Source organism: Callorhinchus milii, unplaced genomic scaffold (genome assembly GCF_018977255.1).
Source record: "Callorhinchus milii isolate IMCB2004 unplaced genomic scaffold, IMCB_Cmil_1.0 Scaffold3, whole genome shotgun sequence".
NCBI lineage: Eukaryota > Metazoa > Chordata > Chondrichthyes > Chimaeriformes > Callorhinchidae > Callorhinchus > Callorhinchus milii.
The window spans coordinates 74,948,872-74,976,497 of record NW_024704744.1 but is presented as its reverse complement, the minus strand read 5'-3'; the positions used below and the strand labels follow the sequence as shown (position 1 = coordinate 74,976,497).

The 27,626-nt window shown below is 40.7% G+C and overlaps 1 protein-coding gene across 2 annotated transcripts; it reads left to right on the top strand.

Moving 5' to 3' along the window:
• LOC103181666 (actin related protein 2) lies at positions 1-26,259 on the top strand. Of its 2 annotated transcripts, XM_007898310.2 has the most exons (10): positions 1-167; positions 3,831-3,941; positions 5,855-5,869; positions 12,266-12,481; positions 17,300-17,372; positions 18,122-18,258; positions 21,320-21,469; positions 22,502-22,647; positions 23,535-23,667; positions 24,584-26,259. In XM_007898310.2, the coding sequence occupies exons 1-10, from the start codon at positions 120-122 to the stop codon at positions 24,752-24,754; spliced, it is 1,200 nt and encodes a 399-aa protein (XP_007896501.1). In that variant the 5' UTR covers positions 1-119; the 3' UTR covers positions 24,755-26,259. The 2 variants fall into 2 exon arrangements, with proteins under 2 accessions (XP_007896501.1, XP_007896502.1); XM_007898311.2 differs by lacking the exon at positions 5,855-5,869 and having other exon boundaries at positions 2-167.
• Positions 26,260-27,626: the final 1,367 nt, after the last annotated feature.

Sequence of the window (27,626 nt, the reverse complement as noted above, 5' to 3'; positions counted from 1 at the left end):
GTTGTCCGGAAACACGTGACGCGAGCCGCCGGATGGGTCGGTCGGTCGGCGGTTGGTAGCAGCAGCTCGAGCGGAGAGTAAAAAAAAAATCCGGCGGCGGAGGCGACGGCATCGGTGCCATGGACAGTCAGGGCAAGAAGGTGGTGGTGTGTGACAACGGCACCGGGGTAAGCCCTGGCGCTCCTTTTGATGCGAGGCGGCGGAAGCCTCTTAAACTGGAGCCGCTGTGCCCATTTACCCGGTGCCCCGGGTCAACGCGCGTCCGGCCTATGCGGTTTCCGCTGTTAGCCAGGAGCGTGTGAGGGGAGGGCGGGCAGGTAGGCCCCGGAGCAGAGCAGAGCAGAGCAGGAGGAGCCCCACCTGCTTTCCAGCTAACAACCAGGCCCTGGCTCCTGGCAGCTCGGTGTGGGGGCGGGCGGTGGGAGCTTTTATTCAGATAGAGTTTCATGCCCTGCGTGTGTGAAGGGGTGTGGGGGCGGGTGGGATTTTTAATTAATAATGTAATAATCCTTGCATATTATAGTTATATCTATTATAATCCTTGCAGGCTATAACCTATTATAATTACTAATACATGATCAAGTGCTATATCAAATGCAAGGGTTATTATTATTATTATTATTACTACTCCGCCCCTCTTGATTCTGGTCTTATTTGTTGCATGAAGTGTTAACTGATAGGAAGTTGGTTTGATTTTTCATGACATGAATGACTGCTTGGTGGTTATGAGCAAATGCCACAAACCAAAAGTGTGTGAAGTGATTGCATAACCCAGGAAGGTTATATAAGGAGGTGGAGACACTGGGTTCTTAAAGATATCGCGCAAGATGTATTTGCTGATTGGTAATAAAGTGGCCTGGACTTTACTATTTAAAATATACATATATATATATTGTGTGAATTGATGCCAAATGGGGGTATGGGAAATAATGAGAACTGCAAAAAGATGCAAGAAAACTAAACTGGCTGAATATAACTCAAACGGGGGACAGGTAGCGGATGAAGTTCATTACAGTATAGAGAAATGTGAAGTGATTCACTTTGATAGGAGGAATGAAAAAAAGTTGTTTATACCTTAGATGCTGAAAGCCTAAGAGGTACAACAACAACAAGATTACATTTGTATAGCGCTTTTCATGTCGGGAGGACGTCCCAAGGTGCTGGATAGAGTACAGCATTTCAGACCCGAACTGGGGTTGGGGGGGGTAAGGGAGGGGAAGGGGGGTGGCCGATGGCAAGGTCGAAGAGGAGGGTCTTGAGGTGGGGCTTGAAGGAGGCTAAGGAGGGGGCGAGGGGGAGTGACTGGGGGGATGGAATTCAAGAGGTTGGGCGCAGAGTGGCTGAAGGCTCTCCCGCCAATGGTGGGGCGGGTGGGTTGGGGGACATGGAGCAGGCCAGAGCCGGCAGAGTGGAGGGAACGGGTGGGTTGGTAGAGGGTTAGGAGGTCGCAGAAGTAGGGTGGGGCGAGGCCATGGAGGGCTTTGTATGTGAGGACCAGGATCTTGAACTGGATCCTCTGAAGGATAAGGAGCTAATGGAGTCAGGGGAGATGGGGTCACGGAGTTATCTGCAGCCTGTGGAGGGAGGAGTGGGAATGCCAACAAGCAGGGCGTTTGCATAGTCGAGCCTGGAGGTGATGAAGGCATGAACAAGAATTTCAGCAGCCTGAGGGGTGAGGTAGTGGTGGAGTCGGGCGATGTTACGGTAAAGAACCTAGTGGAGCAAAGAGATTTGAGAAGTTAGATTAACAACTTCCTAAAAGTTGTAAAGTAGGACGACGAGGTCATAAATACCTGCATGGAAATCACTACACAATCACTACACTCTACAGGGTGTGAAGCTATGAATCCCTTTTAAAACATCCCCCTGCTGAAAAAAATATGATTATTAATAATGATGATTATAATAATTAATGCAAATAGTTCTGGACTTTGTCCAGAAGAATAGAATACAAACACAAGGTAGAGTTAAATTGCAAAACAAAATTGGAATACTGTATAGTTCTTATCGCCATATTACAAGAAGGGCATTGTAGCAATGGAGAGGGTGCGTCATACTTGGATTTTACTAGGGGTGAAAGGATACGATTACCAGGAAAAAGTGGACCGGTTAGATTCCTTACATTTGATAGAACAGTTTTCACATTGGGAGGTTATCTCAGTGCTTCACAAGATGTACTATGAAGTGTTGTTATTGTGTATTGCCTACTTTGTGTAGGCAAAAATGATTGAGAGTGGACCCAAAAGAGATGTTGATTTGATTAAATGTGAAATTAAATAGACTGTAAGTCCGTAACAAGGAGACATACATATAAGGTTTAAGAGTTTAGGAGGAACTCCTTTACACAGAGGGTGGTAAGAATGTGTAACACACTGGCAGAGCCATTGTTGAAGCAGAAAATATCAATACGTTTAAGAGGAAACTCTGTGAATACATGAAGAAGGGAATACATTTGGGAGAAGGGGTGGGTGGAGGCTCATGTGGAGCTCAACACCAGCAAGGATGAGATAAGTTGAATGGTCTTTTTCAGTGCTTTACATTCTGTGTAATTCTATGTATATTTTCCTGTACTGCCTCTGGAATATATTGTTTCTACCATAAATAATGGTGTTTGACTTGTGTTTCAAACATTTAGCTTTCTACTCAAATGTACCAACTGTTGCCTTTCTAGGAGTTCAAAACAAATCTTTTTGCAAAGATAGAAGGTGTTGGGTGGGCTTGAATTGGTGGGGGCAAGAATCCTGTCCGTCTCCAGATATTTCTGGTTGGAAGTATCTGTGTGATGACGCTACACTGAAGCTTTTAATATGAAAGTATAAAATTAAGTATCCAGCCATGCATAATCTTACATATAGTTTACTTTGCAGTGGTATACAGCAGTTTGAGTAGTCCAAAGGAAGTGATAATGAAGCATAAAATGTTTAGTTTTATTGTCCTGTTATTGTTCATTGTTACTTGTATGAGAAAGGTTGAGGTTAAAGTACAGTAAAGACAGCAACATTGTAAGGGTGTAGGGAGGGGAGAGAATCTGCGATTAGCCTTTGGAAGATAAAAATCAGCTTGGCATCCCACTCCTGCTGCTGTCCAGTAACCCTCTCCTGGAAAGTGCATGTGTGTGGAACTTGGGTGAGGATAAGATTTTGTTCCATGGTTGACTTTGTGATGGGTTGTATTATCTGATAATTGAGATGTGTGACATTTTACATGTTCACTCACCCAATCTAGTTTCTTTGGTCATTTCCACCCACTTCACTCAGCTTTCCATAGAGTCCCTGTCATGAAGTATTTTGAGACCTTTTCCTGTGTGAAAGTTGCGATATAAATGCAAGTGGTTCATTAATTAGTTGCGTACCATTTCACATGTATGTAACAGGAATTTGATCTTTGCAGAGTAATCGTATGTCAATTGTTAAAAATCCGGGATTTTGTAAGAATACATTTTTCTTGACAACAACAATAAATTACATTTGTATAGAGCCTTTTGCGTGATGAGGACATCCCAAAGTGCTGGACAGTCAGGGATCTGCACCCAAGCTGGTGGTTGAGATCAGGAGAGGTGGAGGGAGGGTAGGGGTAGGTGGGTGACTGAAGGCACAGTCGAAGATAACTATCTATCGTCAATTAACTAAAATGCTGCATTTCGCCCACAAAATATCCAGTCAATTTACATTATGGCATATTCTGCAAAGCGCTTTGAGACGTCTCAACGACGTGCTATTAATTATGGAGAATTATTTTTTATAGTTTACTGAACTACTTGTTTCTGAACTACAGGTTACATCAACTGTGTGAAACTAAAATGGCTTTTCATTCCTCCCCACTCTGTGCAGTTTGTGAAGTGTGGCTATGCTGGTTCCAACTTCCCAGAACATATTTTTCCGGCCTTGGTTGGCCGACCCATCATCCGCTCCACTGCCAAAGTTGGGAATATTGAGATCAAGGTAATGGCTACAGAAACCTCTCTGCTACTGTTATTTAATGTGACTTAAGGTGGTAATTTTTTTGACAAGCTTTTGTGTGCTCATCTTTAGATCATGACCGTTTATTTTATGTAAAGAACCAAAGAGAAAAACTCTGTAGCTTTCACTCTTGAAAATAGCATTTAGCTCACAAGAACAGTGCCACCATTTCAGGAAGTACTTCAGAACCTGAACTAAATCTTGAAAGTTTCTTATCTGTGTTTGAATGCACTTTAAGCATCATTTATGTTGTGGACTCTGTGCAGACTTTGTAATTTTTTTCTCTAAAGATCAGGTAAGTTGCTGTTGCTTCAAACCAAATTGATGTAAGGCGACATTACCTTGTGACCTCTCGTGTCGTAGTTGCAACATCAATTGGAAATGTAGATGCTATTTTTAATTCATACGTATAGATGCCTGACTTGAGTTAAGAAAATTAGACTATTTAAACTAAGACCACGTTTTAGACAAGTGTGCAAACTATTTTTTTCAAGTGTGTTCAAAAAATGTGCTTTCCCAGTACTGCACTGAATGTCAGCCTAGACTATGAGTTCAAGTCCTGACATGGGATTGGACCACAGCTTTCTGATACAGAGGTGAGAGTACTGACAATCTGTGTGAACATATGCTAAACTTCTAAATCAAGCTGGGTGCCAATATTTCATTCTGAAGATCCACCTTTGGATAACAATTTTTAAAAAATCACCATTTGCGGAGCTTGGAAAATATGCCTTTCATAAGCCCCACACGCTTGTGTGTTTTTGTTTCTACAATGGACCGTCTGATTAAAACATTTTTTGACTAAATTGGAGCAAGAATTACAGATACGAGGTGTCAACCTTTCATGACGTTGTGAATTGCAGAAACACCAAACAGAAATATTTTGGAAAAACTATCGGAAGCAAGGAACCATCTGAAATGTTGCATCTTCAGAAAAACGGTTAAGATTTCTTTAAAACAAGATAAACAGTATAAGTGTGTATTAGAGGCCGGCTTACAAAAAATAGAATGTAAAGCAAATGCTCAGAATTTGATTGTTTTAGTTTGTATAGGATATAATGATATGTATTTTAGTGGTTTGTTTCTGTAGTAATATTTTTTTGTTTGTGCCCTGGTGTGAGATGGAATTCCTTGCTGTCACCGACTGCCTCAGGGTTAATGTTTTGTTGGGGATTTAATCCAATCTATTGGATCTCTCTCTCTGAGTGGATTTTCAATTCACCAGAAGCCTTCATGATGCTTCTTTCTATATTGACCATTCTAACAGATTAGAGAAGGCAAACGTTAAGCAGTTTAGTTGATTCAGAATAAGTTGCACAAATATTGGTGATATATATTGTCGATGAGAAAAATGTGTTTAAAAAATGCACATTAGAAACCAAATGGGGATAATCATGCAACTGCTTTTGGTCTAAAGTCAATAATTGGGGAGTGAATATAGATTTTTGAATTTGTTTCTGCTTTGGAAAAAATATTCCATTCAACAAATAAGCAAACTCTCTCTTGCTATTGCAAGTGGAATTCTATTTGAAAGAAAATTTAAGAAACCAAGATCTATCTCCAGTAGAAAGTATTGATTTTATGCCACGTGGAAAAGTGCCTTGCTTATTTTGTTTCAACAGTCTATGCTGGTTCTTGTATTTTTAACGGTGATGATTTGTTAGAGTGCGCTTTGTTATAATGCTTTTTTTTTGCACAGTTGTAAATTTGGCTGCAAAGAAAGAGGCCTCATTGAACAAAACTGTACGACTGGTTATCTCACGGTTCTGTCATTTTTTTCCTTTTAATTTTGGAGTGCATTTTAGTAGAATTCCGGGAGTGATTAGTTCACTCAAACCTTTTCTGACTTTTCTATTTTTACCTTCTCTCTCTTCTTTCTTCACCTGTTGAAGTAGAATAACAAAAAGATGGTAAGTGAGTTTTTGTAGTGTGGTGTGTTCATTTTTATTTTTTGGTCTTGCAATCAAATCATCCCAACTTTGTGTTTATCAGCTGTTTTAATTATTATTTTCTAACATTTTGCAGATTTCTATCTTAATTATCATTTCTTCCTAAATTGTGTGCATTGACAGCATTTTGTAGAGTAATTGCATAGCTCTTAGCCCTTTATAGTTCTTTGCTGTTCCTTCGGTATGGTGGAAAGGTTACCTCGTGCTCTGTTGTATTTGAGGTTTGAAGTTTAAACTTTATTTGATGATACGATAATAAAGCACTAATGTGCTATTATGGAGTGGTAATACCAGCATGTAGTTACTTACATTGCAAATTCCTAATCTTGGGCAGGACATTGAGGCAGACACTGAGACGAGACCAGTTGCTTCCTCTGTAGAAATCATTGTTAGTGATGTGCAACATCAAGGCTGCTCATGCACATCTTCATCTTGGTGGAAGTAGGTTAGAGCTAGTATTGAAAATGACCTGGAAGCAGATACCATGAGCAATTGATCTACTGAAAAAATGCATTTTTATTTTTGGGACTCTAGTTTGCTGAAGTACTCTTTGTCACGCACTATTAAATAAATAGGGGCACTGTCCATAGGAACAGGAGTAGGTCATTCAGCCCCTCAGCCCAGTTTATTAAAAGAAGTGCTGTTTAAGAAAGTCAAACATTGAAGTGAAATCAATGGAAGAATTTTAAGTGAGGTGAGATTTTGGAAGGTTTGGCATTGTTTTACCAGCAACATTTTATTCTGATTTCTTCTATTTATTCTCCCGCACTCTTGAAGGTGATGCCCATGTTCAGTTCAATAAAGAACAGTCGCCTTGCCCAGTAACCATTTTTGTGGGTGAGCCGAGACAACGAGTGTAGAGAGACTATTTGACTGAGAAGAATTATAGCTGACCTATGTTCCGTTCACATGCACATTTTCCAACAGAGGTCACTGTCCAAAGATCAAGTGTGGAATTCTTCTACTGCAAAACAAATGAATCTTACAATTTGTTTCCTCCAGCATTCTTGTACCTGATTTCCCCTGAAGTGCTTCAGGTTGGAGTATGGTTCCATGAGCCAGCAGTCCGCTAGTACCTTGCCCAAGTCATCATTCTTCATACTTTACTCTGGATTGTGAGTGTTAGCAGGCTATTCAACTTTGCCTATACATGTTTACTTCCAACAGAGAAATCTAGATATTAGGTAGCAGGAATCTGGGAATTAGAACATAAAAATTAGGAGCAGGAGTAGGCCATTTGGCCCCTCGAGTCTGCCCCGCCATTTGGTAAGATCATGGCTGATCTTCAGACCTAACTCTAATTACCGGCCTTATCCCCATATCCCTTAATCCCTCTTTTTTAAAATCTATCAGTCTCAGCCTTGAAGGTGTTCAAGGATTGAGCATCTACAGCCTTCTGGGGTAATGAATTCCATACATTCACTACCCTCTGAGTGAAGAAATGTTTCCTCAACTCTGTTCTAAAAGGCTGACCCTTAATTTTAAGACTGTGACCCCTGGTTATAGATTCTCCTACCAGGGGAAACAGACCCTCAGTGTCTACTTTATTCAGCCCTTTAAGAATCTTATATGTTTCAATAAGATCTCCACTAATTCTTCTGTACTCTAGAGAATATAGCCCTACTTTTTCAGCCTATCCTCATAGGTCAGTTCCCTTTTCTTTCCTGGAATATCCCTGGAAGATCTGTGGAACATGGGTCAGCCCCACATTGTGTGCTTGTCCACTGGACTGTGAGAGGAAGCTGAGATTCAATGCTTTTCCAACACCTTCAACCTTGGTTGAGAAAAATCTTAGCTTTTTGAATAATCTCATCTCAGATTCTGAATTGGAAGAAGCCATAAAGAGCTGCAGAGTATGATGTTTCCTTGAAAGGGTGAATTCCCACTGCAAGCTGTAGTATTGGTGAATGTGCACTTTTTGAAATCTAATTTAATTTTGATCTTGTGCTTCTCCTTGGGGTATGACATACTTTCTATTTTGGACTGTTAGTGGTTCTCTGTTGATCCACCTATTGCAAGAATCCTGATCCTTGCATGGGTAAATTAGAAAGTTTGGAGCTGAGATGCACACGCTAGGTGGTGGGTATGTAGTTTTCAGAAAAGTTCTGCTTTCAGTGATACAGATGAATAGTTATTTGTAACCACAGTAAAGTGCAGCCACTTATTGAATCAAGACTAAATTGGTTATTGCTGTTCATTCGGAGTCCTGTAGCGTATTGGTTAGAACACTCGCCTCGCAAGCGAGAGAACCCAGGTTCGATTCCTGGACAGGGTGAAACCTTATGCAAGTTTTCTTACTCAACACACCTCTGATACCTAGTAAGTAGGAATCCGGTTGTTAGTTGATTGGTGGATCGCTTTTGTGGGGTAATAATCCCTTCAAAAAAAGAGGGAAGATCAGTCTTCACTTTCAAGGCCGTCCATGGCCTTGCCCCCTCCTACCTCTCTGACCTGCTGAATCCCTACCAACCTGTCCGCTCCCTCCGTTCAGTGGGCTCCGGTCTGCTCCATGTCTCCCGCCCGCCCCGCCCTACCATCGGTGGCCGGGCTTTCAGCCTCTCTGCCCCCACGCTCTGGAACGCCATCCCACGGTCCCTTCGCCTCACTTCCTCCCTTGCCTGGTCTCAAGATTCTTCTCTTTGATCGTGCCTTCGGTCGCCCTCCCACCTCTCTGCCTTCCCTCACCCCTACACCACCCCTCCCCCATGACTGTTCAGCGCTTTGGGACGTCCTCCCGACATGAAAGGCGCTCTATAAATGTAATTTTGTTGTTGTTGCTTCTGACTGGAGGTACTGGTGGCAGATTCACACACCTCTTTTGTTAGTCTTAGTTACTGGATCACGAATGGCACTGACGGGCTCGGGATAAAGTTGCCTTTGTACCTGCTCAGCCACAAAATGGCACAGAGCCTGAAGAGAAACGGGTGGGGGGGAAGATATCATGTTCAGTGCTATTAACATTTCTGCTTTGAAGATTTCCTCAAACGTTTTTGTGAATGGCAGATGAGCAACGTAGCAATGGAGTTCGCTTCTTGGCATTTACTGGGCTCCACATTTCAGTATCAAGGAGGTGGACCAACTTTACATGTCTTCTCACTCCTACATACCCCAGCCTGTGCACAAACCCTGGTGCTTTTGTTGCTCCTGACCTGACTCGACCTCCTTATTCTTGACAACTTTAGTTTGCATCTTAATTCATCCGTTCCCTCTAATTTCTCTGTCACAGTTTCTGCTCTCAAACCCACTCTCTACACAAACTTTACTATTTGAGCTGTTCTTCTCAACTTTCGGGTACCTAAAAACCTTTATTTCTTTAATCATGCTTTCCACCATCTCTTAAGTTTCCCCCTCACTACTTGCTGAAAAAACAACTTGCACTTATATAGCGCTCTCCATCCTGTGTAGCGTCTCAGAGCGCGTAACAGTGACGGAGTCTGACTCCGAGCTGGAAGGAGGGTGTCACCGTAAGCATGGTCGAAAAGGAAGGTTTTCAGGCGGGATTTGAAAAGTAGAGCGGGGGAAGGAAAGAGAGAGGGCAAAGCAGTGCAAAATAAATAGTGTTCCTGGTAAATGCTTCGAGGTGTTCTTATGTAAATGGCTCAATATAATTGCAATTTGTGTTTGTGCAAAAAGGTTCCTTTTGTGAGGAACTGTTTGCTGGAACCTACTTATTGTCTGGAGTCAGTGCCTTCAAGAAAAAAGAGTTAAGAGTGGAGGAATTCTGAAGGAAGATTTGAAGAATAAAAGAGTAAACGAAACTTCCTTTCTGTTTTAAAATATTTTACAATCCATCTATTCCTGAGTCTGCGCCAACCATAGGATCCAACCATTTTGTGTGTGAGTGCTGCTGTAGGAGGACACTGCCATCAGTCAGGTTTGATTATTCAATACTCCCAACAATGTGCAGTACAGCGATTACTTCATGTTAATTTGTAAGTTCTATTAATACAGTTGTAACAATTTAGTAATACAGCATTTAGTTCACACTGTCCCTTCACATCGAAGTATTGTTATCGTATTTGTTAACACCCAATTTCTTACACACCCAACCGTACTGCTATTTTCTCTTTTTGTCGCATCCCTGTATGAATTATAGTGACATATCAAGAAGTATCATTTCTGGATTAGAAGCAGTGAAGTTTGCAGCTCGCCCCATTGTCTCTAGCCTGGGGAAAATCTGTAAGAAAAAACTCTGAAAACATGGGTGGGAGTAATCTGAAGAAAAACCATTCCAAAGACCATACAAAGATGCTAATGAACATTAGAGACTGGGTTAAGGGCTAGAGTGAGTGTGCATGATGATTTGCATTAGGAGGCTGTAGTAGAGTTGTATGCAGCCGAGATTAGAGCAAATACTAACATTAGGTTGAAACTAACCAGGGTGTATTGATTCAGTTCATTCCATTTAGAACTTAGTGTTTGCATTAACCAATTGTTAAGCACACTTTAGTGTTGCTTTTAATTGAAAGTGAAAAACAAAAGGCCTAGTTGGTTCAAATAACTGGTAGTTTTGTTAAAACCACTGAAATGAATTGTATTGTAGTGGCGACATTCAAACTACAATTATAAATCATTTGCTACAAATGTTATTGCATAGTGCTTTTTTCATTTTCATGAAGTATTTGACTTAAAATTGTTAAAACAAGTTGCAAATTCTTCACATGCCAATTGTTTTAAGGCTGTGTTTATGCTTTTGGTGTTCTATTAGTGTGAAAATGTTGTGGCCTCATTGGAATAACACTGCAGAGTATAAATACTATATACCTGTAGTTAGTACATTACCTTGAAAAGTGATCTCCTGCACCTCCGATGGCTCAGCAAGTTTATTTGGTTAGAAACTTAGGCATGCAGATAGGGCAGGCCCCAGATTTGAACACTGGATTGTGTTCAGTTTGGTCAACTCAACTGGGCAGCATTGGGGCAGCTGCAGCTAGCCTCGGTGCAACTAATAATGGAAGGAAAGCTCGCTGCTGAGATTCCAACTCCTGATCGCAATCCAGTCACCCTTGCAAGAAGGTGTGTGTTGAGTGAAAATGGGATTGAGGTTCGCTAGGATGCCCGGGGATGAAAAGCTTTCCAAGGTGCACATGTGAATTATGACCATTTGGATATGGTTTGAGGAGGGAGGTGAGGGATTTGGTGTTCCCCGAGGAACTCTGTCCTGGGTGGGGGATACAGAAAAGCTATCATAATCCTTGTATTTGGTACAGCGCCTTATCACGTCTTCAAATCAAAGTGAATTGACTGTATATTTTGTGGGTGAAACATGGCAGCCAATTGTGCACAGTAGTATCCCACAAACAGCCATGGATTGAGTGACCAAATTATTATTTTTCTGTCATCATAGACTTAACTTGAGGGCAGTTTCAGATCACTTTTGTGCAAATGCAAGAATTTTTGAAAATGGTGGGCATCTCTCAGGGCCTTGAGAAATGTTGCATGCTGCTTGGAGATGAACTGCGAATAAATGTTTCACCGGGTTTAACTTTGAATTCCTTTTAGAAGAATACCTTTGGAAAGGAAATACGTAAATGCAAAATTAAAAGCTGTGTGCCCTTGATACTGGCATACGTCCTTTTCCATTGGTCATTTGAACACTGGACCATAATCTGCATGTGCTAGTGCTTTGTTTAAAAACAAAACCCATCCTGCTGAGAAAATGCAACTTAATTGGAGACATTATTGTATTAAAATTAATAGAATGTGCATTAATTAATGTGAATCTATTATGGATGGGTAATGTAAACAAGTACATTACTAATTGATAATGTTCACTGTCAGTTGTGTGAATGAGTTTGTGCATTTGATGAATGGCATGTCTAATCAACAAAATAACATTGATACTTGCATTTTGCAAGTCTTGGTACTTGTTCCCTAACGCATTCTTCAGGATGCAGAACCTAAAAATGAATTGCTAAAGTTATATTTTCACTCTTGTTACAATTCAGATGATATCTCAACAATAAAAAAAACTTAATCTTGTATCCACCTACTTCCAGCTAGTGGAGTTGGAGTTGAATTTGGTTTTACAACTTGAATAAAATCACATTTCACTTTTGTTTTGCAAACCATGCTGTTGAAATTGTATTAAATATTGCTCAGGATGCAAAATAATACAACTTGATTTAAAATAATTTCTATGCACCTTAATTCATCTGACAACTCTTGCATTCAACCAGTTTCTTTTACTGTTTTTCTTTCAAGTTGATCTTTTCAGGATGTGCTGACTTTTTGTGTTTTGGCTATTTAGTTATTGATTGATCGTTTTTAATAAGCTGACCCATTCCCATGGGATGGGATTTATTTAGTACTCATTTTCTCTTTCCTCTCCCCACCCCCAACCAACCCTCCGAACAGGATCTCATGGTGGGCGATGAAGCTAGTGAACTACGCTCTATGCTGGAGGTTAATTATCCAATGGAAAATGGAATAGTACGAAACTGGGAAGACATGAAACATTTGTGGGATTATACGTTTGGCCCTGAGAAGCTAAATGTAGACTCCAGGAACTGCAAGATCCTTCTGACAGAACCCCCAATGAACCCAACAAAAAACAGAGAAAAGATAATAGAGGTAAGAAAATGTTTGGAAAGAAGTGATTGTCTTTTTGGAGCACTTTATCACGCAGAAGCGCTTAAGAATAGTTACTGCCAAATATCATGACTGTTTGCTGAGGCGAGTGGAATCTCTGCTGCGAAAGACTATTGGTCCAGAAAACTCTGTCAACTATCAACTCAAAAATCCTCAGCCTCTAATTTACATAACTAACAAAGTAGAGGAAGAAAGATGATACTAACTTATAAAGAGTTGTACTTGTCACCTTGCAAAAGTGTTATACTGAATTAAGTCAAACTTTAAAATGTCAGTGTCGGAGTGGGACAAACGGGGATCAGAAATCTGTTAGCAAAAGATTTATTGGTGAGTTCTTGATTTGGAACCAGGCAGTTCACAAGCACTTAAGTCTGTTTCGGTGTCAAAAATAGGTTATATTTTCCCTGAAACCAGTCATTTGCCACTATAACTTGCCTTGACCATTGGGCGCTTGTTTTCTTTGGTAAACTGAATGTACAATGATCAGAGGGTGTGAAAGTTGATTGTTTTTTATTTAAACCTGTTATTTGCAATGATTCTAGAGATATCATATGGTTATAACATTTGTGGTGCACAACTAAATAAAATATTTGCTTATCCTCAAAAAAGGTAACTAGCCAGGATATGTTTGTGCTGTTTATTCAGATTCCCTCTTTGTATCTTTTAACCTACTGTGTCTAATTTTAGTGTCCCAAATGTGTAAAAGCCTCTGTTCCCGAGGCTGGAGTTCTACATAGAAATTAACCTTTAAGAGAGCTTCTNAAAAAAAACATTGATTAGAAAATTGAAAAATTAGATCAAGTGAATCTAGATTAGCTCCTTTTTTGAGTTTACCATTTTTAACCGTTTAGCTTGTATTCCTCCAAGTCATTCATTTCAGATATTGTGGGACACGTGGAATTAAATATGAAAATCCCAATCCCCCGGAAACACAGTTCAAAAAGTAACTCTGGCCATCATTTCAACATTGAATAGTTTTCTATCCAAGTAACTATGTTAGTTTTTATGCAACTTATTGTGTCCAGCAGGTCTAGAAGAGGTTTAAAGTTTTCTTTTAAAAATAAATTACAAATTTAATTTCTGAACACCTGGTGCAAACGTTCGCGTAATCTCAACCTTTGTTCAAATTAAACCCAAAGTGAAAATATGGCCCTTCTGAATTTGGAATAATTTCTGTAAACATTGGCAAGTGTTGCATTCTCCATTCTTGCTGAGCACAAAATGCATGTAACATTGTACTTTTCTTGGTTTAAGATGCTTTGTAACCGATATAAAAGGAAGTGCACACATACAGACACACTCCAATAGTTCTAGCTAACTTTAATAAGATGTTTTATCAATTTTAAAAAAAACTTGGTTTTCATGTGCAATTTTTTTTTCTCCAAACGCATCTGTTTTTCTTAAAAAGCCATTGGATGAAGCAGATTTAAAAGAAGGGATAAAGATACACTTGAGATAATGTTGAGGAAACAATTGCCTTTTCTGATGCCAAAATAAAATTAAAGCTGTGTCACATCATTTCCTAACATAGAACACAAAGGCGTGTAGCATTTGTAATATGGCAGCAAATGGTCATGCTTTCAGCCACTACACCCTAAAACTCTGGAACATTCTCCCTTAATCCCTCCGCCTTGCCCCCTCTCCCCTTTTTCGAGTCCCGCCTGAAAACCTTCCTCTTCGACCTTGCTTTCGGCCTCCCCCTCCCTCCCGGCTCGGAGTCAGACTCCGCTGCTGTTAAGTGCTCTGAGATGCTACCCTGCATGAAGGGCGCTATATAAGTGCAAGTCGTTATTTTCTTCTGGTGATCTATTCAATATATTTATCCTGTGTCAGGAAAAGAGAGCAAATTGAGCTACGGCATCATTTGTGGAGTCCTGTAGCTCAGTGGTTAGAGCACTTGCCTCCCAAGCGAGAAACCTGGGTTTCATTCCTGGCAAGGCAAAATCTTGGGCAAGTTTCCTGATGCCTGATGATAATCCCTCAAGAAAAAAAAACAGTAATAAAATTGGTCACTTCAATCCTCGACTCTTTGTAGGACACTGCTGTGCACAATTGGCTGCTGCGTTTTGCACAAAAATATACAGTCAGTTCACTATACAGTATATTCTGTGAAGCGCTATGAAATGGCTAGAAGACGTGAAAAGGACTATCAAATGCAAGGATTATTATTATAAATTCTAAGTTATCAGGATGGGTGAGGTATATCGCTGTGCACACTTGATTTTGGTTATTCCGTTCCTGTTTTGCCTAATGCCATTCACAATAATGAAGTTATATTTTGGTCTATTAAGTGATCAAAGATACCAAAAAATATATTCTGAATAGCTCAGATCAGCATGTTACCATAAATTAGTGGTAGAAATCTCCTACCCGATAGCTTTACTCCTTCAGATGCAAAGGTAGACTTTGAAGCAATCTTTCTTTCCTCTGCTCAAATGTGCCTTAGTGTGGGTGACTGGGTGTGGGAGTAATTTGTTCCCCATCTCCACTTTGGAGTGGAGCCCAATTTTTCCTTACAGCGTGGAAGGCAGTCACACTCCTGCGTACAATGTGGCCAATTTAAAGCAGAATTACTGGGATCTGTCACACAGCCCTCAGCTAAAACAGCTTTGTGGAAAAGTAAGGGAGGAAGAATAAAATCACCAGGTCTAGTGTTTATGTCGCTAAGAGATTTGTGAGTACAGAAACACCTCCCACAATTTTCCAGCATTATGCCCAGACCTCTGAGGTCAGAATCCCTGACATAGCTGCTGCTGTTTAGTTTTTTGTGTTTGAGAAATGGTTACCCATTCTGGACTGTAGTGTTTTTTCTGCCCAGCTATTAATACAACCTTCTGGACTTACAGTTGGCGTATAGCAAACAATAGCAGCTTTTGTCTGCCTAGTTTGCTGTGTGGCAAATGCAAGTGCAAAAACATCTGACTAATAGATAACGTGTTTAAGGTGTGGCCATTGCGAAAGTACAATATATTGTTCAATGATTTAACTTGTTGGTGACTTCTTAACCTGTCCCCTTATAAAATTAATTTTAGGTATCATAAAAATGTGATTTAAGTAAGAAACGTCAGGTCCTGTCATTTATTGTAACTCTTGGTTTGCAGCATTATAAAACAAATTACATTTGTATAATGCTTTTCACATCGGGAGGATGTCCCAAGGTGCTAGACACTCAAGGGTTTTCACCCGAGCTGGTGGGAACAGGAGGGGTGGAGGGCAGGGAGAATTGAGACTGAAGGTGCAGTGGAAGAGGAAGGTCTTAAGACCGGCTTATACTCTATTTACATTTGGTTTAGGTATCAGCAAGTTAAGGCCCAAGCAAAGTCCAAATAATAAGTCTATCACTCAGGCTGAGTCATCCCATGTTATTCTTGCATGCACCCTTGCCCTGCTTCACTGGTTCCCCAACCCACAGAGGATTGAGTTTTAAAATCCTTGTACTTGCCTTTTAAGCCCTCCACTGTCTTGTTCTGCCCTACCTCTGTGACCTCCTAAAATCCTACCAACATTTATTTAGCACCTTTTACGTACGGATTCATCTCAGAGAGTTTTACAGAGAGGGTGCCAGACACCGAGCAAGGAGGAGAGTAGTGACTGTTGGCATAGGATAGGATTTCTGGAGCCTTTTGAACATGGATAAGGCTAACTTAGTAATAACTACAACAGGAAATTGCATTTCATGTCACAAGAGCCAGAATCACTTTGTGTAATATACTGAATAACCTTCACCTTTGATATTAGTAAAGATCAGAGTATGACTAATATTGGGTTGAAATTTATAGTCTATGTGACACTTTTCACATTGAATGGGTTGGAGACAGATCTGATGCTATTTTGAATGGTGAAGTTGGGTGAGTAGCAATTAACCTAACTGCTGCTCAGCAGGATATTGGCATTTTGAGTATCAAAAGCAAATATCCCACTAGCCAGTAGCTGAAGACTGTGACCTGGAAGTCCAATGACAAAGTACCTGACTTCATATATTTCACCAATAAAAACAGCATTGCGTAGGTGTGTCTGCATCTGATCCATTTAATGTGATAAATTTCACATGGATTACATGGATTGATGTGAATCATTCTTCTGGGTTTGTCTTGGACTGAAGATTGCTACACTTCATAGAAACATGAAGCCACTTGCTTCTGGAGGTCTGTAGATGAGCTGACACTCTTTGGAATAGGTCCTCTTGGGGGTAGAAATTGGGAGGTGCAGGAGACACAATTAGAAAAAAAAACGAATGCGTGTTTGCTGCCCAAAATTACATTAAAAATCAATTTAAAATATTTATCACTTGTTAATGCCAGAATCTAACCTATCCACTCAGTCCAAAGTGAGTAAAATGAATGTCGTACGAGTGTTGTACACACATGACTGTGCCTTCCTGCTTCTACTCACTCAAAAGTACTGAAGCGATTAGCCATATCAAGCCACCCCAAGCATGGTAAAAGTCCGTTCATTCATAAGGAAAATTCACTTGTTTTGAGGTCAGCAAATGTTAATGTAAGAATTCCAGTTGAACCTTGGACAACGCAATGAGTTGTTTAGACAATAGAATCAGTCAAATTCTGCATTAATTCCATCTGTTTAGAAAATTAGTAGGAAATGATGGGGGGTATTGGTCAACTTGCTCATGTTGGCAGAATTCCTCAATTTCCATTGTAGTTTATTATATTTTGTTGCAGGATTTTTAAGTATAATATTTTAAGTGTGTAATAAAGTTGTTGAATCACTTGTGGAAGCGGGTGGCAGAATGTATGACGAGCTAATCTGAGTTTGGGAATTTGTGTCTTTTGTTCATTTCAGGTCATGTTTGAAACCTATCAGTTTAGTGGAGTGTACATTGCAATTCAAGCTGTGTTGACACTATATGCTCAAGGTAGGTGTCTGAATAAATAAGTTTGTAAATGTAATTTGATATAAAACAGTATGCAGATATTGGTTAGTACACTCGCTTTGCAAGCGAGAGGACCTGGTTTCGATTGTTGGGTAGTGAGAAACCTTAAGCAAGCTACCTTACTCCACGCACCTCCATTTACCGAGTGATAATTAGGAACCCGGTTATTAGTCGATTGCCGGATCACTTTCCAAGGTAATGATCCCTCNAAAAAATTCACTCAATCCACGACTGTTTGTGGGACACTGCTGTGCGCAATTGATTGCCACGTTTCGCCCGCAAAATACACAGTCAATTCACTTTACAATACATTCAGTTAAACGCTTTGAGACGTCTCAACTTCATGCTAAGGCACTATATCCAAAGCAAGGATTATTATTATTTAATTAGGAAGTTTGGGGTAAACATTTCCCCCCCCCCCGTTTCCCAGGTCACATATTACTAAGGTAGTGTGGGAGATCTGCTCTCAGGTCTGCCGGTACTGCTGTGAATCAGTCACTGGAAGGTGTGTGAATACAACCCCTTCTTCCTCAAGGGAATTGCCTAGCTTCTGCCTGTGGTGGAAACTAGCACGTTAGTGGCTGGGCATCAAACCTATATGTTATTCTCAGTGATGCTCATTTAAGGGAACTATGCACATGTGCACAAACGTATGTAGACACGTTGTATGAAGTGTACTTTTAAAAAATTTTAATGTTAAGAAAACTTAACTCTCCTGTTTTGCTCTTCAGGTTTACTAACTGGTGTTGTTGTGGACTCTGGTGATGGCGTAACCCACATCTGCCCTGTATATGAGGGATTTTCTCTGCCTCACCTGACACGAAGACTGGATATTGCAGGCAGGGACATTACCCGGTATCTCATTAAGGTGAGAAGGGAAATACTACAGTTATGTGGTTAATTCACAGGTAATTCATCATTGAATTGAACCATTAAAAAATGTCCAAATGGAGTCCCATAGCATAGTAGTTAGCATGCTTGCCTCGCAAGCGAAAGGACCCAAATTCAATTTCTGGGCAGGGAGAAACCTTAGACACGTTTCCTTACTCCACACGCCTCTGTCATTGTGAGTAACACAATACTGTCACTAAGTACCTAGCAGTAAGGAGAAACCCGGTTGTTAGTTGATTCATGGATCACTTTCTGGTGATAATACAAAAAAAGTGTTCTGGCCAACAAATCCCCCAAATAAAATGTGGTCATTCAATCCACGACTATATGTGGAACACTGCTGTATGCAATTGACTGCCATGTTTCGCCCACAATATGCATAGTCAATCCACTTTACAATAATACTGTGAAGCGCTTTGAGACTTCATAATATCAAATGCAAGGATTATTTTAATCTCAATCCCTCAATTTGTCATTGCATGATTTTGTCATATTGCATGGGATATTAAGTATTCACCTTTTACTGGAAAATTGCAGCAACGTTTCATTATCATTTCATTTTAAACTGATGGAAATACAAATGTACATAAATTCACTTACATGGTGATATTGTGGCAGAACCCTCACTTAACTGTTGTTGAAGAGGACAGTATTGTGTTACTCATCTTGAATTTTTCCAGCTATTTGGAGAAGAAAATAATGTGCAGGAAAGCTGCCATGGTGCTTGCTTCTCAGTGTTGAAGAATCTAGATCGGTCATGCTGACTTTTCACATTGTAGTTAAATCAGGAAACTGTTTCAGTCTGCAGAGAACTCCCAGCTCACTGAGCCTAGTTAACCTAGTTTATGGATATTGTTAGGCTGAATTTTATTTGCTTGTGTGAATATGGAGCAAAGAACTAGCACAGTTGTCGAGATGTCTCAAAGCTCTTCGCAGGATATACTGTAAAGTATAGACTGTATTTTGTGAGTGATATGTGGCAGCCAGTTGCGCATAAGAGTGTCCCACAAACAACCAAGAAACAAGCGGCCAATTTTATTTGGAGGGTTGTTGGCCAGGAAACCAGGGGAGAGAGAACCTCCCTTCTCCCTTTTCGAATTGCCAAGGAATCTTTTAACACCCACCTGAACAGACAGATTGGTTTAACGTCTCACCCAAAGGACGGCACCTCCGATGCAAACCCCCCGCATTGCATTCGGCTATGTGATTTCAAGTCCCGACGTGAGATTTCAACCCACAACCTTTTGACTTGGAGGAGAGAATGCTACAACTACTCCCTAGGGAAATAGTGGAAGCAGTTTGTTTCAAGAACAAATCCAATAGATTTTTGCTAGAATATAATATAATATCTCGGGATACAGTATATAGTTTGAGACAACATGTCAAGTGACTGGTGGAAGGTGAACTAGATGAACCTTGCTCTTCTTTCGCCTAGCAAACTCTTGTTTTCTTTTGAGCCAAGCTGACAAACAAGTTTTAAGATGTTTTCAAGGAATATTTGAGCCATTACATTGACCCACCTGTTTGCCAAAACATATTGCCATTCCTTTACCTCCATAAATTTAACTTTTAAATGACAAACTTGCTGCTTAGAGGTAATGGAACACTGGGTAGACAATCCTGTTTGAGTAATAGCCTTTGAAATGCCTGGGAGATGGTGCTTCAGGTTAGACTAATTTGGCAGGCTTTTCACAAGAACTTGTGGGTGAGGCATATGTAACATACTTCTCCTGCAGATTGCAGACCTTGTTTTCCTATCTCTTATTTCTCTTATTTTTCTAGCAGTAAGTAGGAACCCGGTTGTTAGTCGATTGGTGGATAGCTTTCTGGGGGTAATAATCCCGCCACAAAATGAAAAAAAAATATATATATAATGATTTGGTCACTCAATCCACAACTGTTTGTGGGACACTGCTGTAATTGGCTGCCACATTTCACCCAAATAATATACAGTCAATTCATTTTACGGTATTTCCTGTGAAGTGCTTTGGTGAGTCATTACATGATAAAGCGCGATATTAAATGCAAGGTTATTATTATTAATTTCTTTGTTTCTTTTAATTTGGCTATTCACCATTTTAACCTTTTTATGAAAAAAGGTTTTTATTATTGTTACACTTTCATTACTTTTTTTTATTATTTGGAGTTCTGTAGCGTATTGGTTAGCGTACTCGGGTTCAATTTCCTGGCGGGGTGAAACGTTAGGCAAATTTCCTTACTTCTACACACCTCTGTTTACTTAGCAGTAAGTAGGAACCCGGTTGTTAGCCAGGATCGCTTGGCAGATCGCTTTCCAGGGTTAATAACCCCCCCCCCCCAATAATTTGGTCACTCAATCCATGGGTGTGTGCAATTGGCTGCCGGGTTTCACCCACAAAATACAGTCACTCCATTTTGCAGTACATTCTGTGAAGCTCTTTGAGACTTCCCAACGATATAAGGTACTATATTAAATGAAAGGCTTATTATATCTTAGATTTTGGATCAGAAATTCATAATTCCCCATTTCTTTGGAGCTTTGACCAAATAACTTTTCAGTTTTTGTGTGAGACCCATAAATCTGTTTACAAACTTCACATAGTTGAAACTCCTACATGTAAAAGTCTGCTTCTGTTGAACCTCCATGACCCTATCATCCCATCCTCACTTCGAAAGCCCTCCACAGCCTTGCTCCTCCCTACCTCTGTGACCTGCTAACTCAATACTGACCTGTCCACTCAGTCGGCTCTGGCTTACTCCAAGTCCCCTGACCTGCCCACCCCAGCATTGGCGGTCAGGCCTTTGCAACTTGCCTCGCCCCCTCCCTTGCCTCCTTCAAGCCTGTCTCAAGACCTTCCTCTTCAACTACACCTTTGCCACTATCCTACCCCCACCCTCCTTGCTCTTCACCCGGCCTGATCCCAACCCTATCTCAGGTCAAAATCCTTGACTGCCAGCAACTTGGGAAGTTGTCCCGACATTAAAGTCCCTCTGTAAATGTAATTTGTAGTTGAAGTGACACAAATTTCTGTTCAAATTTGTCTTTGTTTTAACCTTAGTTGCTTTTGCTGCGAGGGTACGCTTTCAACCACTCGGCAGATTTTGAAACCGTGCGGATGATGAAAGAAAAACTGTGCTACGTGGGTTACAACATTGAACAGGAGCAGAAACTGGCCTTAGAGACGACTGTTCTTGTGGAGTCCTACACGGTGTGTATTCATGGCCCCAAAGCTTGTGAGCTGCCTTTGTTTTTAAGAACAGGCATCTAAAATAATTTACACCATTAGTGTTTATCTCGGAATTTGGTTACAATATTGTATAATATCAAATGCGAGGATTATTACAATGAAAATAGAAAATGTTGGAAATGTACCATAGGTAAATCTGCACGGAAAGATAGAGGCTAACATTTCAACATTTATTAGCTTTTATTTCATATTTCCACACTTCTGATCTTTAATGGTCTGAATAACATTTCAACTATTAGGTTAATTTTGTCTTATTCTGTTCCCCATCCACAACAAAATCCCAATTTCTGCACTTTCTAACTGATTTCTGATCTCCTGATACTCAGCACATCTGACAGGATCTATCCTAATTTGTTGAAATTTATATTTTCTAAAGGGTATTCTGTACAGATCTTTTTACTGAACTTCAGTCTTCCTTTTTTTAAAAAAAAAAGGTTTTCAATACCTTATTTAAATACCATGCACTGTTAGGTGTTGTTGAGGTCAGTGCATTAATCTAATAAAGATATCATCCTACATGTACATGTTCACAAAGTCCTGTTACCCTCGTGTTATTTTCTACAGTGTACTGACCAACAACTGAAGCATGTGGCAGATGATGATAATTGTATTTAGAAGTATTTAATTATATTCAGTACAAGTGTTTAACTGCATTTAGATGTCTAGAAGATCGGTGTGAGTGAAAGCCATCATTTTCATAGCAGATAATAATTCATCGCCATGTTCAGTGTCACATTTTCTAAAACATGGATGGAGTGATGAGGCCAAATGCATCTCTGACAGCTTGTTTCAGCTCCTCCGTAGATCCTGGGATCAGACAATGTTATCCTCGACTCATCTGCAACAGAAAATAAAAATTAATTGTAAGGGGGAACAGGGTTAACAGGACTTTGTGACCACCCTGTATATAGAGCCATTTCTAAGTTTTTTCAAAAGAGTTTTGCGTCTCAACATTGGATTTGCAGCCTTAACTTCAACAGCTATCTATTTTAGCTTCCAGATGGTCGGGTCATCAAAGTTGGAGGGGAGCGTTTTGAAGCCCCGGAAGCTCTGTTCCAACCTCATCTTATCAACGTTGAAGGTGTCGGAGTGGCTGAACTGCTTTTTAATACAATCCAGGCGGCTGACATTGACACCAGGTATGGGGTGGGGCCATCAGCGCTGAATAGAGATCACTTTTAACAAAACACAGGCATAAGATACTTTGCTGTGAAAAAATCATTTATTCTACTTCATGTATATTTCTATCATCTCATTGTTCTTTTGTGTTTTTACATGAGAAGCTTTGCTAGAACTGTTTTTCCTTTTTTTAAAAAAACTCGATGGTTTTTAAAGAAAAGATTATTGTTACCACTGTGTGCGTGTGCACGCCTAAAAATCTTAACATAGTGCACTATTAGACCACTAGGTTTGCTGGTTTTCCCGGTCCAGTATTGATCTCCAGAGACTGAGTCAAATCTCCTGTTTCCTCAGACTCGAATGGGAAAAGTGATGGAGCTGTGGCAAGTGGACTCCGTGCTGTGCACGTGTCTTGCTGCTATCATTTCCATGTGCATCTCCTGATCTCTGCTACTGTTAGATTGAATACCTGCAAAACATTTAAATTGTGGTCTTGCACAGGCACTGGTCATCTGCGTGATGCTCACATGATGTCTGTGGATGAATTGGAAGGTCATTTGGTATAAAGATCCTGGAGTCCATGCAGAATGGTGCCTTCTCTTTGTCATGGAGTTTGGGAGTCTTGAGCAGCAACTTGCATTTACAAAGCGCCCTTCACGTTGGGTAGTGCCTCGGAGCGCTTAACCTTGGCGGAGCCTGACACCGAGGGGAGGGAGGAGGGGACAAGGCGGAAGGATTCAGGGAAAGAGGTCCAAAGCGTTGGGGTGTAGTGCTGAAAGCACAGCCACTGATGGTGGAGCGGAGGACACGAGGGCCGAGCTGGAGGCCAGAGCCTTTCTTTGCAATATAAAAGAAGTGTTTGTTAGATGTTCTGTTATCGAATAATAATTAACTTGCTTTCTCCAAGAACTGAATTCTACAAGCACATTGTCCTTTCTGGTGGCTCCACTATGTACCCTGGCTTGCCTTCCCGTTTGGAGCGTGAACTGAAACAACTTTACCTGGAACGTGTGCTGAAGGGAGACATCGAAAAACTGTCTGTAAGTGGGAACTACAGCTCTCGATGATTTTCAATTTGAAGAACTTGTCACATTGTAAAGGTTGTCTACAAATTCCTGGCACTCCCATGTTTTTTCTACATTGCACTGACCACTGAAACTTGTGGAAGAACAATATTTGTATTTAGAATTACTTAATTGTATTCAGTACAAGCGTGTAACTGTATTTAGATGGCCAGAGAATCGGTGTGAGGGAGAGCCATCATTTTCATTGTAAATAATGATCCATTGCCATGTTCGGTGCAACATCTTCCGTTACATAGATGGAGTGACGAGGCCAAATGCATCTCTGACAACTTGTGGGGGAATCCAGAACAAGGGGGCTAAAATTAGAATTAGGCCATTTAGGAGTGAAATTGGGAAGCACTTTTTCACACAAAGGACAGTGGAAATCTGGATCACTAACCCCCAAAAGACTGGATTCTGGATCCATTCAAATTTTCAAGACAGAGGTAGATCGCTATTTGTTAGGTCAGGATATCCAGGGATACAGTGCAAAGTCGGGTAATTGGAGTTGAGCTACAGATCAGCCATGATCTAGTAGAATAACAGACTTGAGGGGCTGAATGACCCACTCCTGTTAAATGGGGAGTGAGAGGCATAAGAGGATGTTAATACTTTCTGGAATTAGATAAGCAGGATGTGTCCCTTCAGGGAAAGTTTCCATTCCAACAATCTATCTCTGGGATTTCCATGTGTACGTGGGATGCATGGAATTCTCATTTTGGTTTGGATACTCTTAAGCAAGGTGATGGGTTTCCTCGTGTGTCAGGCAGCCAGCCGCTAACCAAAAAATAAATCTGACTTGGGTGGAAGCACTGATATTGTTCTCGCTGCCCTTGGCTAGAAAGGTGAACATCAGCTATTTTATTATTAATAAACATTCATTTTCACACAGAAATTCAAGATTCGGATTGAAGATCCCCCTCGTCGCAAGCACATGGTGTTTCTCGGTGGAGCAGTGCTGGCGGATATCATGAAGGACAAGGATAACTTCTGGATGACTCGACAGGAGTACGAGGAGAAGGGTGTTCGCGTGCTGGAGAAACTCGGAGTGACTGTTCGATAAACCAAGACACTAGTTCAAACGATTCCTACTGCTTCCTTTTCTTAATGCTCATCTTCTAAATCATTCAGCTCTCTGACACGGATAGGCTTCTTCTGTCTGACTTCCTGGCTCCTTCCTGGTTTAGTTCACTGACTACTATGCTGGTTTCTTGGCAAAGCTTTGTTAAATATTCGTGATTTCTAAATTCAAAACCTCCTCAATCAATTTGACTGCAATACAAAACCAAGGCAAAGGGCCCTGCCAGCCTCTCTGCTGCCTTGTTCATAACTGTAAGCATTTGGATAGCTCCTGTAGGCTCTTTCATTTGCATCTTTAGTCATAGGGCTGCCAGCTTTGTCTGCTCACTCGCTCGCTTCCTTCCTTCCTCTAGCACACCGGGTGGTTTGGCAATTCAGGCTCCAACTTCTATATTTTTTAAAAAAAAACACATTACAATTGAGTCTCACTCTAACGAACCCCACTTATACCAAACCCCTGGTGGAGTCCTATGGCGTAGTGGTTAGCACACTCACCTTGCAAGTGAAAGGACCTATGTTTGTTTACCAGGCAGGGCAAAACCTTTGGCAAGTTTCCTTACTCCAAACACCTCTACCTAGCAGCAAGTAGGAACCCGGTTGCGAGTCGAATGGCGGATTGCTTTCTGTAGGTAATAATCCCTACAAAATGTAATAATAATTTTGTCACTCAATCCACAACTGTTTGTGGGGCACGGCTGTGTGCTATTGGCTGCTGTGTTTCACCCACAAAATATAGTCAATTCACTTTACACTATATTCTGTGAAGCGCTTTGAGATGTCTCAACGATGTGATGAGATGCTATATCAAATCCAAGGATTATTATATTAACAAGACCCAATTTCTGCACCTTTGTCGACCAAAGCGAACACCTTGATATAACAATCTTTTCTGCCCATGCCGAGGAGGTTCGTTATCATGAGGTTCGACTGTACCACATGATTGCAGTGGTAGCATCATTGACTGGACGGTTTATATAATGTGGATTCACCTCCATGAAGTGGAGACGAGAGTAAAAGTTGTTGCCACACAGTCTCATCCTTTTTCAAACTTTAATTATCGCACTCAGGATAGACTATGGCAGTGATTCAATAAATTCAGTTTATAGATTTTTTTTTGTTGTGGGATGTTTAAATGGTAAACTTTGGCTAACCCGATTTAATTTTAATGTATATTTTCTCTTAAATTGTGATATGCAGTGATAAATATTCAGATACTGTAAAGAGCAACGAATGTGGCTATGTGTGTAGATGCTCTTCACTTGGCTCAAAGCTACAAACACACGCATCTTGTAAAACCAAAAGGGACCAGGCTCCCTGGTAGATGTAGCTATGTTGACTAAAAAAAGAAACCTATATATATAATATGGAAAACACTAGAACTTGCTTATAAATTGATAGAGCTGATATTTAAGTTGACGGCGCTCAGTTGTGTCTGAAGCGCTTCTTATTGAAATTCATCAAACATTAAAAAAAAGCATAATCCAGTTACCCAGTGCCAAGAAGAGTTATTGTAACTGGATCTTTTTCATATCGTAACAGTAAAACTGAATTGAATAAAGCAAAGTGATTTATAGATAATCGCTAATAAGTTATTGAATGTGCTGATGGTGGAGGATGTCCGATGACCAGTCCAATGTCTTCCTGGGGTGGTGGGGTTGAGAGGTAAAAGGGGGGGTCTCCTTGGAGCTGAACTGGCTCAAAGTGATCCATTTGGCAATGGAATATCAGAATCAAGCCAGCCCACTGTGATGGTCTCCAGTCCAGTCTCTAAACCAGGCTGGTTCGCAGTATTCCAGGTCACAGGCGATGACAGCACAGCAGCCTGGCTCATTGGCCTGACTTGGAAAGGCAGATGAGTCAGTGGGGGCAGGGACTCTTTCCACTCAGTCCTTTAACCCTTTAAGACAAAGCCTTAACGAGTAGTGTGGAGAAGCAGTGGGAAAGCTTGCCATACAGCAACATCAGGTTTTAGCTGGTTACACTTCAGCAGTTACCCCAACACACACTCTGGCTTCCCCAAGCTTTGGCTCTTGCCAACCTGCACCTAATATTTTTCAGAATTAGGTAAGCAGGATGTGTCCCTCCAGGGGGAAGAGTGCATTACTTTACCTTTCTCAGGAATTTCCATGTGTAGGTTGGATGCATGGAACTCTGGTTTGGATATTGTTTAGCATGATGATGGGTTTCCACATGTATCAGACATGAGGCAAAACCTTAGGCAAGGTTCCTCTGTTTACCTCTGTTTGTCTAGCAGTAATTAGGAACCTGGTTGTTAGTTGATTGGAGGATTGCTTTCCACGGGTAATAATTCCTCTCCTTCCCCCCCTCCCCCCCATCAATCCACAGGGTTTGTGGGACATTGCTGTGGACTATTGGCTGCCGCGTTTTACTCACAAAATACAGTTAATCCACTTTACTGTATATTCTGTGAAGCGCTTTGAGACGTCTCAACGATGTGATAAGACGCTATATCAAATGCAAGGGTTATTATTACTATTACAGAACTGGATGTTACAAAATCTTTCCACTGCAGCACCTAAGTTCAATAATAACCTGCATTTATATAGCGCCCCTCACACGGGGTAGAGTCCCAGGAGCACTTGTTCGCCAGCAGGCGGCGATAGTGCCCAGGAGCTCGGAGACCTGGAAACTTGGAGGACTGTCTCATCTGAAATTTGACAAGAATTCAAGTCTGGATTGTGTAACTTAAGTGTGGATTTATTTAAACTGTGAGCAATTTATTCCAGATTTCAAAATGATTGACCATTTTAAGATAACTTGAGTCTTATCTTGCAGTTTGGGGTAATAACCCACAGGGAGCATATCTTAGCCAGTTAACAAACCAATTTGTACAA